A 14669-nucleotide genomic window follows, 5' to 3' on the forward strand; every position below is an offset into this window, starting at 1 on the left:
GACTTGCTTGGGCCAAGAAACACGAGCAATGGATGCTTTGATGGTGACACGGTCTGTGATTTATTTAGAATTCAAGGCACACTTAACCAGCATGGCTACCACAGCATTCTACATCGATACGCCATCCCATCTGGTTTGCGCTTAGTGGGACTATAATTTGTTTTTCAACAGGACAATGACCCAAAACACACACCCAGGCTGTGTAAGGGCTATTTGACCAAGAAGGAGAGTGGTGGAGTGCTGCATCAGATGACCTGGCCTCCACAACCCAATTGAGATGGTTTGGGATGAGTTGGACCACAGAGTGAAGGAAAAGCAGCCAACAAGTGCTCAGCATATATGGGAAGTCCTTCAAGACGGTTGGAAAAGCATTCCTCCTGAAGCTGGTTGAGAGAACTCCAAGAGGGTGCAAAGCTATCCTCAAGGCAAAGAAGAATCTAAACTTTGAAGAATCTAAAATCTAAAATATATTTTGATTTGTTTCACACTTTTTTGGTTGCTACATGATTCTATATGTGTTATTTCATAGTTTTGATGTCTTCATACTATTCTACAATGTAGAAAATAGTAAAAACAAAGAAAAACCAATGAATGAGTAGGGTGTGTCCAAACCTTTAACTGGTACTGTATGTAACAGTATAACTTTAGACCGTCCCCTCGCCCATACCCGGGTGCGAACCAGGGACCCTCTGCACTTATCAACAACAGTCACCCACAAAGCATCATTACCCATCGCTCCACAAAAGCCACTGCCCTTGAAAAGCAAGGGGAACCACTACTTCAAGGTCTCAGAGCAAGTGATGTCACCGATTGAAACGCTATTTAGCGCACACCACCGCTAACCAACTAGGCGTTTCACATCCGTTACATGTACATCCATTGATTCTTGAAGAATATAACTTAAAAATTACTCATGAGCTTAGTTTAACTGTCACACTCCATGAGAACCTAAAATATAAGCTTTTTTCCCCTCATGTTTGTAAACATTGTAAATGTAAACAAACCTGTGCATCCTCAGAGCATGGTTAAAACAATAATTTTTATATCATGGTTGGTCAGTCCTTGCATCCATAGCTCTGTCTATTAATCTGAGAGTGGTTACATTTCTCTAGGCCCAGCCCTCAGCTCTTTACCAAAACAGATGCTGGTGCGGCCGATTTGTTATTGTTTCATCTGAGGATTTTCCCTTTAAACAGCTAGATATTATCAAGATATCAAAGTGTCACCAACAAAAAGGTAAACAATAGGCCTATAGAAAATGCAGCATATGGCATTCATTTTTCACATGTAATAGCACTTTTCAGTAGTGCTCAAAGCATGCCATTCCATGAACACAGCATTTATTTTTCAAATCAATGAGCCCAATCAGTCCTCATGACTAATACATTCTTAGTTTTGGGGTTATGCTTAGGGTAAACAACTTGGCTAATCTATACTTCCATATTTCCAAGTCCTATTCTTGAAGATCAAGGGGTATAACATTTATTGGAATGACTGGAATTCTGATATACTTCGTTTTTTAATGTAAATATATAATTTAATTGTATTATTATATGTAGTAGAAAGTAATGGGTTAGAAGAAGCCTACATAACCAACCCATAAAGTAAAATGTAACATCCATATATGGCCAGATATGTAAACTTTAACATTGATTTATCCTGCAATAGATGTCGTTCAATTGGTAATATACATGTTTGTCTTCCTCTAATGCCTCTTAAGGGGAAAGTAATCAAAAAGTAGCGGAATGTAATCAGATTACGTTACTAAATTTGTGTTATCCAAAAGTTACTGTTACAAATTTGGACAGTTAACTAGTAACCGAAACGGATTACATTTATAAAGTAACCTACCAAACCCTGCCCATGTGTCCCAAGAAAATAATCACAAATTCACTTCGAGCTACATTCACAGATTTAACATTACCCAAATTATGTTCTATCCAGACTGAGTCAACATATGGGTCAGCCAAAAGGTAGGGATCCACTTTCTCCAAAAATGTCACTCCCACTGGGCCAGAATCATAATTTGCATGACCATCAGGGCGAGGCTTGGACTATGAGGTCTTCACCGCACCTGCTGCCGCAGGTAATTCATCCTCATACTCGTCAGGTTAAATTTCTGAACAATCAGAGACGGCACAGTACGGTTTGTATTACCACCATTTCTCCTCAACACACATCTTACCTCTGCACTTGGCTCTTCTTCGCTGTTCATAACCACGTACATACGTTCACCACGCTCATGCCGGACCTTCATCCGCTGTATATGGACTTTCTCCAATACCAAACTTCTGTTCCAATTTACTTGCCTGGCCTTCTCTGGCCTCTTCATGCTTGCAAAACGTGGCTACTCTGTATCTTAGAGCAACGCCTGTCCTGCACCACCGTTAGAATGAAAACAATCACTTGAAAGCAAGCTGCTCTTTCCGCACTTATTGGTAAAGTAATTTATGTTGATTTCAAAGAATTAACTATATAAACTGTTACTTTTTGGGGGTTCAAACTGGTTCAGAGTTCATTTTGCTGGTCGGAACAGTGGAACTGGAGAAAAAAAATATGGTTCTATTCAGAATGAAACGATTGGAAAATAACTTTGGTTCCCTTCCAATTCCTGTAGTCTATTCCTGTATAATGAGTCTTTACGCTAATGCCAGTTAGCATTGATCTCGAAACTACCTCTAACTTCCTTCATATTGTATATATATCATATTGTATATATATTATTATTATTATATTATTATATTATTATATTATATTGGACACAGATACATAAAAAATGATTCCCCAAGTTTATCTGACGCTGGGGAAGTAGACCAAGGGCTTCATTGCCAATATCCCTGGAGCTTTGTGAAGACTTCCATTTTAATGTCATAAAGGAGCCAGGGTAAGTGTCATTTTTATTTCTGCAGGTCTGTAGGTGATTTAATATGAACATTGTGTTGTTGCAGTTATGGTTCGGTTGGAATTCAAATATAGATTATTGGGACTCCCTAAAAACACACCACTTTGATACAGGTTTGACCAGAAGTGACTTTTCCTAGCAGGTTAGGAGTGCATTTTCGCTAACCCTTTCCCTACTTACTAGCAGGGAGGAAGAGGCGAAGCAGAGGTTTTACTCCGCTGAAAAATGTCCACAAAAATAAGCCCACAAAATTAGACATTTTTGTAGATGTGTCAAATGTGGTCAACAAATTTAGCTAATTTGCTATGTGAGGCTTGATCAAACATACGTTTTGTAAAGGTTAGGTTGTTACAAATGCACAGACATAAGTGGATGCACGTGGCATTTCGGCAAATTTATATTTGAGTTGTGCCTGTTTCATAGAGATAGATAGAGGACTCATCATGGATATAACCTGTTTTAGCATGGAAGTTGCCATTGAGGGCTTCCACCCTTGTAAAGTAGTCAAATGGTTGGGGATTCCTATGAGTTGGGAGCAATCAGCCAATGAATAACGCGCATGCTGTCAAACAGACTATAGTAGCACGGAGTCCTCTACATCTATCTCTATTGTATGTTGTCATGCGTATCTACCCTCTTATTGGCTAGAATGGTCCCACCTGATCTCGCCTGCCTTCCATATTTGTATTTCCATTGTTAGAGCGGTCACTTGACCATCTTGTCAATATAATATACCCTCTTTGTTACTAGTCGCCAACGTTCCGGAGCATGTCTTTAACTTCATATCGTAACCTGCTACGAAAAAGTAACTTACACTCGTTGCTGTATTGAAGTGGTGTGTTTTTAGGGAATCTCATCATTCTTCACTACAAAGAATGCAAAAGTCTCCTTCCGTTTTGTGATCCCCCAACCAGGATATTGATTAACTCCCCCTAGCGGAAGTGCCTGCAGCTCAATAAACTACATCGTTCGTTTGATCAGAGTGAATTTGTGAAAGTTGTTTCCACCGGGAAGGAGCTGCCTGGGAATACACTGTCGACAGCTTTTCTCGCATTTCTTTTGGAGAAATGAGGCGGAAAGAAAAACGTCTACTGCAGTTCGCAGGGTTGCTTATAGCGGCTCTTCTTTTCCTGCCGAACGTTGGTCTGTGGTCATTGTATCGAGATCGAGTCTTTGAGAACTCGCCAGAAATAGTGGAGGGACCGGGTGGCATCCTTCAAATACAGGTACGGTTGTCTAGTACACGGTTTGGCTGAGTCGCGCTGCAAGTGAAAACACTTGACTTGGTGTCACTGACTGTCTGATCACGTTGGAAATGGACGTAGCTAGTTAGCTGCACGCATCTAAAATATCTGCAACATTAACTGTCTAACGTTAGCTAGCTTTTTTAACATGTTGACAATGTGAGGCTTTTTGGCAGCAGGTTCTTAAATTGTCAATTGGCTAGCAAGTTTCTACATGACTAATTAATGTGTTATTGCTACGTGTGACACTGCTTGTCACCCCCTTTTCAATGACATTAGCTAGTTTGCTAGCTAACTAGTTACGCTACTTTACCAATACATCTCTTCTTTAGGAAAAGGGGCATGTTGTCGCCAAAGTCGAGCTTTTCAGAAGAATGTGGGAGGATAATGCCAGGTAGCTACGCTGGTGGATAGTGAGAAGGCCACGTAGCAGTCAGGAAATAGCTGTGTTACAAGTTGCAAAGCCTAACGTTCGTTATACGAAAGGAAGTTGTGATGTGTAGCAGACAGTTGTTCACATTGGTTGTTGAGACCCAGCACAAAGATGCAGTTTTGAAATAATGTTTCTGCGTGGTTCTGTAAGCTATTTTTACTAGTATTCTACTGGCTGCACAAATGATGTCACGTTCGTATGGTAATGAGGAAACCTTCAAAATAAAAGCCCACACTTTATTGTGGATTAGTCATTCAAAAGATGATGATTGATTTTAATCAATGGGCACTTATTGTGCCCTCAAGAATAGGCAATAAGTAACCCAAATCTAACTGGCTGTAGCTCAGGACCTGAAGGAAGTATATGCATATTATTGATACCATTTGAAAGAAAACACTGAAGTTTGTGGAAATGTGAAATGAATGTAGGAGAATATAACACATTAGAGCTGGTAAAAGAAAAACACATAGATTTTGGCCACAAGATGGCAGCAGTGAATGTGCAACGTTTTAAACTGATCCAATGAACCATTGAATATATGTTCAAAATATTGTATCAAGACTGCCCAAATGTGCCAAATTGGTTTTTAATAACTTTTCAAGTGAATAATTGTGCAAACAATAGCATGATATTCTTTCATTGTAAAAAACTGCTGTAAATTGGACAGTTAGATTAACAAGAATTTAAGCTTTTTGCCCATATCACATATGTCTATTTCCTGGGCATTTTTTTTGTTTGTTACTTACAACCTCAGGCTAATGTGATTTAGAATATGTTAGCTCAACCGGGCCCATAGAAGTTAAAGTTGGGTAGGAAATACTCAGTAGGGTCTCTACTAGTCCAGCATGTACTTTCAAGGAGCCTACCATTACTCCTTAAGGTCAATTGTGATACACAATCATAAATCCCTTTCATATCGCATCAAAATAATTTCATAATGGAAAAATATACACTTTATGTACACTGTTTTAACCAGCTCTATCACAGTTGCTGCCGATTTAGTATTTTTCAGTGACACATTCTGGTGGCCTTCTTCCTTTACACACTAGTGTTCGGAGCATACTAGATAGCTAATTAGCACAGGTGGTCCCTCTGTTTAACTTAAACACTCGCTGTAACATGGAGGAATGGCCGTGTGGGAACACTAACTCTAAAGGTGTGTATCAATTTAAACTTTTGGTTTTAGAAAATTATTTCTTTCTGATAGGAAAGATGAGGTCCTTATGCTTCCAAAACTGTACAGCAAGCGATGGGTGCTAATGTTCAGACAGAGTTGTGACTCTTAACAAAACACACCCGTACAGAAGAAGCCTTTGTCCAATGACTCTTATGTGTAATATAATGGACCTGAGAATCATGATCAAGGGCTAGGTCTCTACTAACCAAATTTGTTCTCCACCCCTTCCATAGCCCCCAATGCAAAACACATTCTTTCCTTTACACGGATCAGTCGTCCTGGTCCCTTTGCAGTTAAACAGCCCAAAAGCATGATGTTTCCACCCCCATGCTTCACAGTAGGTATGGTGTTCTTTGGATGTAACTCAGCATTCTTTGTCCTCCAAACAAGACGAGTTGAGTTTTTACCCAAAAGTTGTATTTTGGTTTGATCTGACCATTTGACATTCTCCCAATCTTCTTCTGGATCATCCAAATGCTCTCTAGCAAACTTCAGACGGGCCTGGACATGTACTGGCTTAAGCAGGGGGACACGTCTGGCACAGCAGGATTTGAGTCCCTGGCGGCGTAGTGTGTTACTGATGGTAGGCTTTGTTACTTTGGTCCCAGCTCTCTGCAGGTCATTCACTAGGTCCCCCCGTGTGGTTCTGGGATTTTTGCTCACCTTTCTTGTGATCATTTTGACCCCACAGGGTGAGATCTTGCGTGGAGCCCCAGATCGAGGGAGATTATCAGTGGTCTTGTATGTCTTCCATTTCCTAATAATTTCTCCCACAGTTGATTTCTTCAAACCAAGCTGCTTGCCTATTGCAGATTCAGTCTTCCCAGCCTGGTGCAGGTCTACAATTTTGTTTCTGGTGTCCTTTGACAGCTCTTTGGTCTTGGCCATAGTGGAGTTTGGAGTGTGACTGTTTGAGGTTGTGGACAGGTGTCTTTTTATACTGATAACAAGTTAAAACAGGTGCCATTAATACAGGTAATGAGTGGAGGACAGAGGAGCCTCTTAAAGAAGTTACAGGTCTGTGAGAGACAGAAATCTTGCTTATTTGTAGGTGACCAAATACTTATTTTCCACCATAATGTGCAAATAAATTCATTAAAAATCCTACAATGTGATTTTCTGGAGAAAACAAATATCATTTTGTCTGTCATAGTTGAAGTGTACCTAGTAATATAGTAATATCATCAACCATGTGTAGTTAACTAGTGATTATGATTGATTGTTTTTTATAAGACAAGTTTAATGCTTGCTCGCAACATACCTTGGCTTACTGCATTCACGTAACAGGCAGTAAGCCAAGGTAAGTCTCCTTGTCGAGTGCAATGAGAGAGAGGCAGGTCGTTATTGCGTTGGACCAGTTAACTGTAAGGTTGCACCCCCGGGCTGACAAGGTGAAAATCTGTCGTTTTGCCCCTGAACGAGGCAGTTAACCCATCGTTCCTAGGCCGTCTTTGAAAATAAGGTGTTCTTAACTGACTTGCCTAGTTAAATAAAGATTTAAAACATTTTTTCAATCTGCAAATCGGCGCCCAAAAATACAGATTTCCGATTGTTATGAAAACTTGACATCTGCCCTAATTATTCGGCCATTCCGATTAATCGGTCGACCTCTAATGTCTATGCAAGTAACCGTTTCAATAGAATGTTCATGATGTCACTGCAACAACTGTCAATAGCCAGAGTGAATTTACCAGCTACGTCTACGTCTATCTATTCCTATTTCAGAGCACTCTTGTCTGTGTGCCAGAATAACTGACAAATTTACAAATGCTCAATACCCGTTGAATATGGCTGGTGTCAGAAATACATTGCTAAAAAAGCTTAATTAAATTGTTGCCAGCAGCACAGTTAGTCACCAACGCTCTAGATAACATAACAGCCTTACCAGCTCTGCTCGGGCGAGTAAAATGGTCAGTGAGCTGTTCTCTCATTTGTCTGGAAGTAGCTAGCAAGCTAATCACCAGCAGTCTATATTAAACCTGTTGCGCAGCACAATAGACCAATTTAAAGTTTTGCAGACTAAGTCATTTGAAAAACATGTTTTTATTAACATTTTATTTCTTTAAGTATAGCCTATGCAATAGCGTTCAACATATCAGTATTTGTTTAAACTTTCAAATGAAATGCTGGTATAAATAATATACCCCCAAAAAAAAAAAAAAAACCCAATAACAATTCAAAGGTGGTTGCAATGCTGTGAAAAAACAGTTGCACAGCATATATTCCCAGAGTTTAGCGTGTCTTTGCAGCGGGACTCTTATTTTGAGTGAAAAAATATCAGTGATCGTGCTGCCAGAATAATATCCTGTTGCTTGGTGAACGGTAATGTTTTTCTTGCCCTGTTGCAGGGTTATTTGGGTTTTTGTGTGAAACAGCTGACATTATTCACGCAAATTCTACAGATGTAAAAGCAAACGCTTGGTGTGCACAGTCCAGGAGGTTATTCAGCCAAATTACTCAATCAGATGTGCTCACAAGACCGACCAAAGTGCTACCTCTGTATATTGTTTGAGAGCCAGTTAGTGCAAAAGTCTGCTGTAGTGGTGTGCCTGGGCCTTTGAAAGTTTGTTTTTGTGACCAGGAGTAAAGTTCTAATTGAGCCACCAGGCCCTGTCTTGTTTCTGACTCTCTTGAAATGAATGAGAGGGAAAAGTTATGCAGAGCTGGTGTAATTATTTATTTCAGGTTTTATTTCTTTCATCACATTCCCAGTGGATCAGAAGTTTACATACTCAATTAGTTTTGTAGGCCTCAATTGTTTAACTTAAACTTGCACACACTTTGGTGTAACTCAGTTCTGCCGTTCTGCCGACAAATGTTCAATGGGATTAAGGTCAGGGCTTTGTGATGGCCACTCCAATACCTTGACTTTGTTGTCCTTAAGCCATTTTCCCACGTGTCTCATCAAAAATGTTTGGAAGGGGATGGCTCTGACAGTGAGCAGACTGTGTGTCACTAGTTGAGCTATAAAAGAACAGCGTGAACAGATTTTCTCCCTGGGAGAATCTCAATTGCATACTCCTTTTGTCCTCGCCTCCTTCTCAAAACCCAGGATGTTAGAGGGGAGGGACCTCTGGCTTTCTCATCCAATGGGTTTTGAGTAGAGGATGCGAGGAGTAGGCAATTTAGATTCTCCCACTGTGTGCTCACTAACGTTACCTTTTCTGGCGGTTGTGTCATCACGCTGTCAACGCAACAGACTGACTGGGAAATTTGGAATCTAACTCAATAACCAACCTGTGTTTGAAATAATGCTGTGGTTGTAGTTGACAAGAATCAAATAAAGTAGCATGTATGTTTCGTAGCACAACTTATGACGCACACAAAGTAATTAATGTTAGCTAGCTACGTTAGCATCATATTGAAATGAATGACTAAACACAGAAAGCATCCTACAAATAGAATATCAGTTCAGAGCATGATGTCAGACATGTCATATCAGAATGAGTGCTTCATCCAATACCATGTGTGACAGCTGTGAGCAGCCAACCACACCCCCTAACCAGCCATTAATCTACTAGTCTGCTTCTCTCCATCCCAGCGCTAGGATAAAGTGACTAAGGGGACAGTTGAAATCGTTGTGGTGGCACATTTGTTGGGGTTTCTTGCATTGGAATTATATTGAATTTGTCTTAAAGCTATACCAAAAACAAAGTTAAAATGCCAACACTCTGAGACCATTGAGTGCTTTTGAAGTTACTGAAGCAAGGCTGTTTTGGTCATGAATATAGGCTACAAGATTGATAGGGTATTTCACCTATTACAGCTGCCTTACCAAGATAATGCAAACTAAATGCTGAAAGTAGTAGCCTAGTTATTCATGCATGCAGCAAAAATACTGAATAGCAGTTAGGCTTAGAATATTGAAACTTCTGCGAATTCAAACAAATGAATGCAAACAGAACAAAACAGTGGCACCAAGTAGGCCTAGTAAACAATATATCAGCTCGATAAATGCAGGACACAATCTATATTTAGGCTAGTTACATTAATAGGAATCAAAAGGCGAATGGCGATCCAAAACACAGTCTAAAGTGAGATGCAGCCATGTCTTGCCAAACAAATAGACCTATAGGTCCGCTTCAGATATGGAAAATCATGCCGCTCATGAGTACAACGACACATTGGGATACGGCACAATACATTTCTGGATTAAATTCGACCCACTCAATCAATTCCACAATGCCAGCCTACAATAAACATTGTTCAGATATGTATTATGTTAATCTCTGAAAATATGAAAAGTATATGCACATTTCAACACCTTTTTTGGACCCTCACCAGTTTGCATCCCTGTTTAATAGAGGAGTGCTTCTTCTGAGAGAATGCACATTTGAACCAGGGAGATGATAGAAAAACTAGCCTATATGAGTGGTGTGGAAAATAGACTGTTTAAACTGTTATGATTCATTATCCTATGCACAGACACGGTCTCAGTAAGGACGAACCCCCCTATTGCGACCTTTAGAAGTTGATGTCAGCCGAGGTAAAACGTTAATACAGCAACCTTAGGCAGTACATTAAGAGAATCTGAAATATTATTTTGTTTTGAATGTGTTAAGACCTTGGAAGATTAGAAGATTGGAGGGAGCAAGTTGGATACATTGAGAGCGGAGTCAATCGTTAAAGGCTCACACATTCCACATTATGGCGGGGAGGAAAATACATTTTGGAGTAAAGGCAGAGATGTTTGTTCACTTTGTTGTAAAGCGTTTCCTCCCGTCATTTCCCAGACAAGGCGAGCGTTGACCGCTGCTGGCGGAGGCTGTGCGCCTGCTGCTGCCTACTCTGTATGCCTCGGCGAGCTCCTCAGCCCTGCTAAGAACAAGGGTCCAAATGAGAGGCAGGTGCAGGAAATGTGCAGCCATGGGTTATGATGATGAAAAATGTTGACTCCGTCAACTTGCCTGGTTAAGTAATGAAATGAAGGCAGTGAATGTTGTGGGGATGTTTTTTGTATTATTGTAGAGATAGTTTTTATGCAGTGTCTGGTGTTGCGCTATCACATTTGTCTCCTACGCTGCATATATTGCATGTGTTGTCAGACAAGGAATCACCAGCATCCCTAGTCATCTTGATGTGTATCTGTAAGGATGCACAAAGGGAATTTCTCAGCTGATAAAATATATTTTCTCAACCATTTGATATCATTGATGTTTGGCTCTTGGTTCTTGTTAAATTTGAGTTTAGGGCTGGCACAATTACTGTATAATCGTGAAGCTGACGGTATGGATGAGGACCGTCATTAAAATAAAATGACTGTCAAATATATTTTTTTATTGTATTTTTGTTTGTGTGGAACAAACAGCTGACTGAAGACGGGACGGCTGGGCATACCTGTGGTTGAGTCCATTTCTGAGGTAACATGGACTCTTAACATGATGAAACTGTTGCTCCTTGCTGAAACAACCAAGGTGTTGTAGCAAAGTCTTTGGTTGCCTAGGCAATGCCCCACTCCCTGCTCCAGCAGCACACATAGAATGAGTAAAATGGACTTGGAACCTCTAACACTGGTAGACTCACAATGGCTGCCTGGGATTGTCAGTGTTTCCCCTATTAATTTAGCGGTGCTCAATAGTTGCAATCACAACAAAGATGATTTAAAAAAAATATGTGTATGATTCTTGTAATGAGTTGAATTAACAAATCACAGCACATCTTCAGGTGGGCCTTTACGCTTCAGCAGACAAAGGACAGGAAGGATGCTCATGTTCAGTAGCCTAATTTTCTCTTTTGTTGGGCTTACAAGATCAATTGTGTGTATGTGTGGTCTCTATTAAATAGCCTGTAGAAATAGGCTATATGGTGTGAGAAGCACAGCGCAGTTGTCTTTAACTTCCAAAATATGATGGGCAATGTTTACTCTGACATTGACTGGAAATAAGTATTGATAACACATGCATTTTACTCTGCTTGCAAATTGCCTTGCACCTAAAAGTTATGCACAATGTAGCTTAAGTCAAAGTGTCCACTCTCCTATATTTCGCCCCAACTGTGCTCTTTTAAACTACGTCTACCCTATTGGTTGATGTAGCCCAATAGTACCGATAGCCTAATAAACTCGGCAAAAGAAGAAACGTCCTCTCACTGTCAACTGTGTTTATTTTCAGCAAACTTAACATGTGTAAATATTTGTATGAACATAAGATTCAAGAACTGAGACACAAACTGAACAAGTTCCACAGACATGTGACTAACAGAAATGGAGCTGTGGCCACCAGCTGCATGAAGTACTGCAGTGCATCTCCTCCTCATGGACTGCACCAGATTTGCCAGTTCTTGCTCTGAGATGTTACCCCACTATTCCATCAGGGCACCTGCAAGTTCCTGGACATTTCTGGGGGGAATGTCCCTAGGCCTCACCCTCTGATCCAACAGATCTTAGCCATGCTCAATGGGATTGCGATCCGGGCTCTTCGCTGGCCGTGGCAGAACACTGACATTCCTGTCTTGTCGGAAATCGCTCACAGAACGAGTAGTATGGCTGGTGGCATTGTCATGTCAATGAGCCTGCAGGAAGGGTACCACATGAGGAGGATGTATTCCCTGTAACGCACAGCGTTGAGATTGCCTGCAATGACAACAAGCTCAGTCCTATGATGCTGTGACACACCGCCCCAGACCATGACAGACCCTCTACCTCCAAATCGATCCCGCTCCAGAGTCCAGGCCTCGGTGTAATGCTCATTCCTTCGACGATAAACGCAAATCTGACCATCACCCCTGGTGAGACAAAACCGCGACTCGTCAGTGAAGAGCAATTTTTTGCCAGTCCGGTCTGGTCCAGCGAACGTGGGTTTGTGCCCATTGACAACCTTGCTGGTGATGTCTGGTGAGAACCTGCCTTACGACAGGCCTACAAGCCCTCAGTCCAGCCTCTCTCAGCCTATTGCGGACAGTCTGAGCACTGACGGAGGGATTGTGCGTTCCTGGTATAACTCGGGCAGTTGTTGTTGCCTTCCTGTACCTGTCCTGCAGGTGTGATGTTCGGATGTACTGATCCTGTGCAGGTGTTACACATGGTCTGCCACTGCAAGGAAGATCAGCAGTCCGTTCTGTCTCCCTGTAGCGCTGTCTTAGGCGTCTCACAGTACGGACATTGCAATTTATTGCCCTGGCCACATCTGCACTTCTCATGCCTCCTTGCAGCATGCCTAAGGCACATTCACACAGATGAGCAGGGACCCTGGGCATCTTTCTTTTGGTGTTTTTCAGTTAGTAGAAAGGCCTCTTCAGTGTCCTAAGTTTTCTTAACTGTGACCTTGAATCCCTACTCTCTATAAGCTATTAGTGTGTTAATGATCATTCCACAGGTGCATGTTCATTATTTGTTTATGGTTCAATGAACAAGCATGGGAAACAGTGTTTAAACCCTTTAGAATGATCTATGAAGTTATTTGGATTTTTACACATTTTCTTTGAAAGACAGGGTCCTGAAAAAGGGATGTTTCTTTTTTTGCTTAGTTTGTTGGGCCAGTTGAGGATCTCCGGTATTTTAACCTAATTCTTAGGCAATTTTAACGACTTCTTTGATCCTGACTAGGGTGGAAAATTTGCTGGCATCAGGGCTGCAAAGCGAGCTGTGTCACATACACATAAAATAAGATTGCAGGACTGCAGTTGGGTTCGGGACCAGTCCTTGCGGGAGCAGGTGGGACAAGAAGTCAGCGGGAGCGAGTGTGATGAAGAAATTAGTCCCATGCAGGTTGCAGACGGAATCCAGACATTAAAACGGAAATCGACAATAATAATAAAAATAAAAATCAACAAAGTATCAACACTTTGTTGCCGGTAGCAATTATGCTAATGATAACGTTATTTTGGTAGAGATGGACAGGCTTTCCCTAAAACCTTCTCAATTAAATGTTAACCACAAAGTAGCCTACCTGGCAGAATATCATGATTATTTGCATCGATCCAGTGGCCATTTTGTTTAGCCAACTCCGCAATCAAAAGAGCGATACAGAAACATCACTAACCAAACAACTCTCACACTAGAGGTTGACACAGGAGTGAAAATTAATTCCTGTCACATCTTGTCCTGACAAAAAAAATCCTGTTCTGTGCTGATCCCACAACCCTGGAACTTTCCCTTCCCGATTTTAAATCACTCCCGTCCGGTCCTGTACTCATTTTTGCGCACAGAAATATGTAGGATATTGTGTTTGTTTAGGAAGCATTGAAAATCATTTTAGTTATGCAATATGTGACTGATGTGGTTGTCTTCTTGGTTAAATGCACTGACTGTAGGCATAATTGGCTATGGATAAGAGCATATTCTAAATGACCTAAAATGTATTCCAAACATAAAATATGAATGCCAAATGCAACTATTTCAAATATTTTACTGCATTACAGTTCATCTAAGGAAATCGGTCAATTTTAAACAAATTCATTAGGACCTAATCTATGAGTTTCACATGACTGGGCAGGGTTGCAGCCATGGGTGGGCCTAGGAGGGCATGGGCCCACCCACTGGGGAGTCAGGTCTACGACTGGGCTGGAATGGTTACACGTGGTCGGCGGTTGTGATGCCGGTTGGACGTAGTGCCAAATTCTCTAAAATGGCGTTGGAGGCGGCTGACTTGTCTACTAGTTAAATAAAGGTTAAATAAAAAAGTAAAATGGTAGAGAAAATAACATTGACATTTTCTGGTAACAGCTCTGGTGGACATTCCTGCAGTCAACATACCAATTGCATGCCGTCTCAACTTGAGACATCTGTGGTAGAGGTCGACTGATTATGATTTTTCAACGCCGATACCGATAATTGGAGGACCAAAAAAGCCAATACCGATTAATCTGCACTTTTTTAATATATATATATTTTTAAATTTTGTAATAATGACAATTACAACAACTGAATTAACACTTATTTTAACTTAATATATACATCAATAAAATCCATTTAGC

General features: G+C 40.9%; 1 protein-coding gene across 3 annotated transcripts in view; it reads left to right on the forward strand.

Annotated features, from left to right (window-relative positions):
• Positions 1-2041: 2041 nt before the first annotated feature.
• Positions 2042-14669, forward strand: part of LOC118391141 (polypeptide N-acetylgalactosaminyltransferase 10-like) — a 153323-nt gene continuing 140695 nt past the window's right edge. Inside the window, exon 1 of one of the 3 annotated variants that reach the window (XM_035782198.1) lies at positions 2042-2086. In XM_035782198.1, the coding sequence (XP_035638091.1) occupies positions 2057-2086 (30 nt within the window). In that variant the 5' untranslated portion in view covers positions 2042-2056. Of the gene's footprint in view, positions 2087-2312; positions 2439-3674; positions 4129-14669 lie in introns of those variants that run through there. The other 2 variants (XM_035782199.2, XM_035782197.2) reach the window with 2 other exon arrangements.

The sequence above is a fragment of the Oncorhynchus keta genome, chromosome 12 (assembly GCF_023373465.1).
Source record: "Oncorhynchus keta strain PuntledgeMale-10-30-2019 chromosome 12, Oket_V2, whole genome shotgun sequence".
NCBI lineage: Eukaryota > Metazoa > Chordata > Actinopteri > Salmoniformes > Salmonidae > Oncorhynchus > Oncorhynchus keta.